We start from the raw sequence: 6,977 nt of genomic DNA, 5'->3' as shown, positions 1-6,977 counted from the left end.
TCTTTTGAACTGGGAAGAAAACCACAGAAAGTGTTTCCCCACGACTGTATTGTCTATGGGAAGCCAGACTAAATGTTCTGCTGTAGTGTGTTGGTTAGAGACCTAGATGAGAATCAATCATTTACTATGGCCTGAAGCAAAAAAAGGACAAACTCTGCTTGCCACCTTTCTATGTTTTGTCTTGCATTCTTTACGATTCTTGTCTTTGTTCTATAAGAATACAGTTCTGTTTTTACGACAAAGAAAGTAAATCTGCTGTGGGGGTGATGTCCAGACTTGCATTGCATGGGATACATTGTGTGTGGAGAATAACAATTAACACTCAGATGCACACTGTATAAATAATGTAGTTCTGGCAGCCACAACAAAGATGTTGCCTGTTTTGGTTGAGTCCAGACACAAATCAAGGTCCAAGGTAAACATGAACACTTGAATTAACATATGTTGCTGTCGTGATTCAGATTATCAACAACAAAACACTGTGAACAATGGAAGGTTGTGATGCCCTGGAATGCTGCCAAGGCAAGCACTTTTTACTTAAGGTAGCACGTCTCAAAATATTGAAAGACTTATTTTTACGCAAAAGTTTCATGTTGCAACTTCCAACCATTCTCTTACCAAAACGAGAATAAAAATCAGGGGTCACTGTGCAAATATTGGTACTGAAGAAACAGATTACTTTACATTTAGCAATATAATGAAATTCAAAATGGCCACCATCCGTATATGTTCACTCAAAGGGAGAAAACAAAATTATTGATTTTCGATAAACTAAGACAATCAATATATTTCCCACTCCATGAGCTTTAAAACAAACCCCTTAAGTGGTAGATCAGAAAAGAACTGTAAAACTTTTGAGACAATATCTGTCCCCGAGGCACATTCTACCTTTATGGTGGAAAACTTATGGGCTCAGAGAATCACTGAAGATCATGGAATCTTTCTGTCACAAATTTTATTGAAACTCATTCCATTTACATCCTCATCATTGAAGGAACAAGCTCAAGATGTATCCCCTATTCCGGAGACATAAACAAAAAGACTGGATCTCTCCCATTGGTGCTTCATCTTTTCTGTCCATGTTTTTTTTAATCAAAGGTGCCATTTAAAACTCAGGACTTAAGGGTTTCTGCATAAATATGTTGATGACTGGAACTCAAAACGTAGAACCACACAAACAAATGCCGTTGGACTAAACCATATAATCAGACAGCATTTGACGGCATAATGTGTCGGCATAAATTCACATTCCATTGCTGTCCAGAGCAGTTGGCAGACATGACACTCAGTTTGCCATTTGCACTGAACTTAACATGCCAGTAACTCTAACTTAAAATGAGTTTTTTCACTATTCTTGGTTTTTAACGTCAACCATAGTTTCTTGTTCCATGTCCCAAACCATGTTGAAACACCAACTATTTAGCTTGTCCACAGAGTGCCAATATGGGTAAAACGTAAAATAAACTCTTATTGTTTACATTCAAATTCCAGTCCGGACTAGACGTTAAATACAAAAATAGTGGAAAAATCACCAAAAGTTTGAGTAACTAGCCCTTTAATACTATTGTCATTGCTATGTTGTCATCAATCCTATCGGAGAATGTTAATGGACTATAAGTGATAAAATATTTGTCCCTAGAATTCAGTTCTTATTTTACTTTTGCACAGACAGTCAAAAGATACTTTGTACACTCAAAAAATTGGATTATAATACAGTTTGTTGAGACGTTTTATAAATGGCGGGAATGAAGGCCACGTCTGTCCACTCAAACATTTCAGTTCAAAGAGTTCCCAGTAAATGTGCGTTGTATTCAGTATGTTGGTCGTTGAAATTCAGATGTGTACTATTTCTCAACACTGGGGAGTTGCTTATTGCTACATCTTTCAGGAACTCTTAATAAGCACTCTTTTCGTGCTTTCATGAGCATCTCAGATTTGTATTCCAATCCTCGTAGATCAACAGAGTCAGCTTTGCGCTAATTTTTCTTTTCTTTCCCCCTTTGCGATGACGACTCTAACCGAAGAATCCATGGGGGCTGGAGGAATCATCCTGTTTGCTTTCCAAGGAGAACGGCGGAATTCGACAGTCAAATGTCCGTCCATCGGCTCTCTCCATTCTGAAAGTACCCCTGGACAGAATAGATAGATTTGTAAATTAGTTAGTAGGTTTGGCGAGGGAGGTTGACATACAGAAAAGCTCAAAGAGAGTCAGGGAATGCATTTTCCTGTAATGTTACAAAATAGAACAGCATTGATTTCGACATTGTACCATACTCTGCACTCTGTTCGGTACAAATATTTACTTTCTGCACTCTGTACTGTGACCCTAACTTTGAGATATCAAAGGGAAGACTTGAACTTTGACACAACATACTTACTGAAAACTGAGAATAATCAGGACATAAGTTTTACATGGAAGGACGGATAAAATCCTAAACTAGGTTCATACATCCGCTGTTGGAAGTTTGACTTTGCGTGCAAAATTTTCATTCATGTTAATAAGAACAGCAGAGTTTTTTTCAGACAACTGTACTAAAACAATTACAGGGGTTTTTTTTTCGCTCAATGAAAACAACTAAAAATCTTCAAAAAAGTACTCACCACATGTGTCCACTTGGCGCTTGCAACGATACGTGACTGCTGTACTGAAATGCCGGCTGGGCTTTGGACAAAATGGGTTCCTGTGAAGACAACAACACAATAAGACACTGATATGTGATAAATGTCGGTCCGATAGCTGTGGCAGAGGAGTAAGACAGAGTGGCAAGACTGAGAATAGCCATGTGCTCTCTACTTTTCATCATTGTACAGAATGACCTACATGTATATTGACCTTTTCATCCAAATGTCTTTATGTGCATATCCAATAGTTCAAATGAGGACAATAAGAATGTATAATTTTTAAAGCAACACTACATGAATTACTTTAAGCAGTTGTCTGTTCATCACATTGTCCATTACAACATCCTGTTTGTTTCATTCTCAAAGGAAAAGAAGAAATGGTAGGATTATAAAACATTAAAACATTGCTTTGACTGGATTTCACAGCAAAATTGGACACTGTGGATTATTCTAGTTCCTGACTCTATTTCAATGCCGCTACAATAACATGATTTGAATTATCTGGGACGATTGGATCTTCATATTTTTCAAATTTCTCAGAAATGTTAGGTGCTCTATAGCTGAATGTTGCAATATTACAAATTACTTGTAAAAACAAGTGTATAACTTAAAAAGACAAGTCATCGTTGATGACACAGTCCCCACTTGTTAATGGGTACTTTGATTACAGGTCCTCAGAGAGGATAGAGTCCTCTTCATTAGGTCTGTGATAAAAATACTTTTGAATAAATTCCCTTGATACATGTCTGAGCTGTAGTTGAGGACATGAAAAAATCGTAATAAAATGGCCACATGGCGGCCTTATTGGATCGTATCACAAAACAAATCAATGTGCATATGTATGACATAGGTCAATGTCCTTGTACCAATTTTGAATAAAATCGGTTGAGATATGCTTGAGTTATGGCTCTGTACATGAAAAAATTGTAACAAAATGGCCGCACGGCGGCCATATTGGATCGCATCACAAAACAAATTGATATGCATAGCTATGACATTGGTCAATGTCCTTGTACCAACTTTGAATAAAATCTGTTGAAACATGCCTGAGTAGTGGCTCTGTACATGAAAAAATCGTAATAAAATGGCCGCCTAGCGGCCATATTGGATTGTATCACAAAACTAATTGACGTGCATATGTATGACATGGGTCTATGTCCTTGTACCAAGTTTGAATAAAATCAGTTGAGATATGCCTGAGTTATCGCTCTGTACATGAAAAAAATTGAAAAAAAATGGCCGTAAGGCAGCCATATTGGATTGTACCACAAAACAAAATGATGTGCATATCTATGTCATTGGTCGATGTCCTTGTACCAACTTTGAATAAAATCGGTTGAAACATGCCTGAGTAATGGCTCTATATATGAAAAAATCATAATAAAATGGCCACACGGCAGCCATATTGGATTGTATCACAAAACAAATGGACATGCATCTGTATGACATATGAAGTAATCCTTGTACCAAGTTTGAATGAAATCACTCCAGGTATCTCTAAAATATCTGCGTGAACGGACGCACGCACGCACGCACAGACCCACGCACGGACATGACAAAACCTTTTAAGTCCCCCCGGATGGTGTCCGTGGGGACTAAAACCATCTGCACAAAGTTTCATTAAATTTGGTACAGTTGTACCAGAAACAGTGCTCTAATCTCGAATTATGCAAATTAGACCTAATTATGCATGCCACACCAATATAAATAGACCTGCACATGTATACCATAGTGTAGTATCCTTATACCAAGTTTAAAAAGAATTGGCACAGGAATATCTCAGATATCTGCATTCATGAACCCCTATGCATGGACACAGCATTAATATTAATTTCATCCTGGAACGCCTGTGGATCATACCTGGGGACCCTGTGGATGGATATCAAATACAGGAAAGAAAACGGCCGTCACACAGCCATTTATGATCGAATCATTACAAAATTCAGCGTGCATATACATGTGATAGGGATTAATATAGGTACCAACTTTCAATGCAATCGCGCCCGGCATCGCTGAGAAATTTACGTGAACAAACGCGCAGTCGTAAAATATAGGAAACAAAATGGCCGCCACGCAGCCATTTTAGACCAGATCAAAACAAAAATCTATGTGCATATGTATAACATATAGAGTAATCTATGTACCAAGTTTGAACGGAATCGCTCCTCGCATCACTGAGAAATTTGCGTGAACATATGCACCGACATCAAATACAGGAAACAAAATGGCTGCCAGACTGTCATATTGAATCGGATCGAAAAACAAATCAACATGCATATGCAGTGTTCGCGTGACTTTTTTTCTCCTCGCGTACGGCATACGCATTAGTCTGCTAAAATTGCGTAATGGCTGGATTTGAGTGCGTAATTTCACTTCCGCACTCGATTGATGAAAAAACTGACAGCAAAATACAATGTGCCGTTGAATAAACCTACACTACATATTCGGATTGTACGATGTAACATTATTTTAATGAAAACAGTTTAACGAACAACTTGAACAATGTTGAAACGTAACAGCGAAGGGTATACATGCAACCGTCACAACACATCGGGCAACCCAAAAGTTAAGAGTTATGGCAGCTTATCAAGACGGTTTCTGGACGTGTCGGCACCAAGTTGTTTCGGCCTTCTAATTTCAGGCCCCAAGTCCGAGTCGTTTCGGCACCGCAACCCAAGACGTTTCTGCACCGCTGAAGGCTACCTGTGGGCACTAGTGCTGGAGCGTAATGTTACAAATCAAAGTACTTAAAAGTATAGTGTCAACTAACATTCACGTACATGCTTAATCTTTGTAAGAACATGGGAAGAGACCGTAAGAAAAAACTTCATATCATTTTCAAATCTGTGACACAAGTTTATCGATATCAATAGCCGCCGACAGGGCAAAAGTTTGAAAGCGGTGACGAAACAGCACGGCAAAATTCACACAAAATGCACATAAAGTACTGGTCAGAACGCAAAGGTCACGCTTACGAATATGACGGATCAGTCAATTACTAAATAGTTTGAAAAAAATCGAAACACAGATGCCGAAACGCCTTGGGTTGCGGTGCCGAAGTGACTTGGGGCCGGAAATTGAGAGGCCGAAACGACTTCGTGCCTGAACAACCAGTTACCATCCAGACACTTCTGCAGTGTTCAATATGTATCGGGATTCCGACGAGCTCTACCAATGAATCATTTTTTTCACGGACTCGTAGAGCAAAGTTGAAAGGAATTAAAACAGATTCGTCTGCTTCGACGCCATGCTGCATGTGTGCTTGATCAAAATTCGGGAACAGCTAGACGCGATGATCGTGCACGGTTGGCATTTATAATTTGTCGCAACATTTCAGTGAATCACTCACTTTCAGAAACTATCGCTCGCCTGAAAATTAGCAACGTAATTCATAGGCACAGCTGACATGATAACGCGCCTAACGTGATAATGTGTGGACTACGATGCCGATTTTTCAGACAACGCCCAGAGAATCCGAAACTTTCCACACAAAATGAGTGATTGACAGAAATGTGTTGCAACAAATTTCGTCTGGTTGTCGCCTAAGCTCAGTCGTGGGGAGTGCTTTCGGTGTTATCCTTTGCGTATAAAAAACGCATAACGATGAAAAAATGCGTAGAGAGTCAATTTCAATGCGTAAATACGCACGATTTTGCGTAAACGCGAACTCTGCATATGTGTGGCATAGGTGATAATCCTTGTACAAAGTTTGAATAAAATCGCTACAGGCGTCTCTGAGATATCTGCGTGAACGGACGGACAGGCGCACGCACGCACCGATGCATGCACGCACGCACGGACATGACCAAACCTATAAGTCCCCCGGGACGGTGTCCATGGGGACTAAAAAGCAGATTAGCTTACATTTGCAGATTAAACCCACATTACTTCACCATCCAATTATCCCAAATTCCAATCGTGTTCAATGACTTCATCATAATCGAAACTTACAGGTCATTCTATCCCCAGCTGTCATTGGACATGCTATTTGATAAAGCTGGTGTGACCAATAAAATGGTTTATGATGCAAACCCACATACCATAAAGGGGCTGGACATTGTTGTCCCTTTGCATATGCCACACAGTCAATAGTCACTATAACTCCCACTGTCTATTTATTTTTGTTCGTTTATTTTTGTTGTGCTGTTACATGCCCTCATCTGTCGTAAACCATCTTAGCCCAATAAGACCTGCTTATCATGTTTTATGCCAGTCATTTCTGAATGCACTGTTAAAATAAACTGACATGATAAAACGTACACTGTAAAACCAGAACACCACTGACACAATGCGTACTCATTACTTGTACATGAAACTGAGAGTAATGTAATCAAATCTATGTCCACGGTTTTACG

At 39.3% G+C, this 6,977-nt stretch overlaps 1 protein-coding gene across 1 annotated transcript in view; it reads right to left on the bottom strand.

Moving 5' to 3' along the window:
- Window positions 1-938: 938 nt before the first annotated feature.
- The window catches only part of LOC139144774 (polymerase delta-interacting protein 2-like), a 29,439-nt gene continuing 23,400 nt past the window's right edge, over window positions 939-6,977 (bottom strand). The window contains exons 10-11 of the mRNA XM_070715506.1: window positions 2,602-2,681; window positions 939-2,129 (exon numbers count right to left, since the gene is read on the bottom strand). Of these exons, the coding sequence (XP_070571607.1) occupies window positions 2,015-2,129; window positions 2,602-2,681 (195 nt within the window). The 3' untranslated portion in view covers window positions 939-2,014. The remainder of the gene's footprint in view (window positions 2,130-2,601; window positions 2,682-6,977) is intronic.

This window comes from Ptychodera flava, chromosome 12, assembly GCF_041260155.1.
Source record: "Ptychodera flava strain L36383 chromosome 12, AS_Pfla_20210202, whole genome shotgun sequence".
NCBI classification, from domain to species: domain Eukaryota; kingdom Metazoa; phylum Hemichordata; class Enteropneusta; family Ptychoderidae; genus Ptychodera; species Ptychodera flava.
Note: the sequence above shows the minus strand (reverse complement) of the source record. Positions and strands in the feature narration are given on the sequence as shown.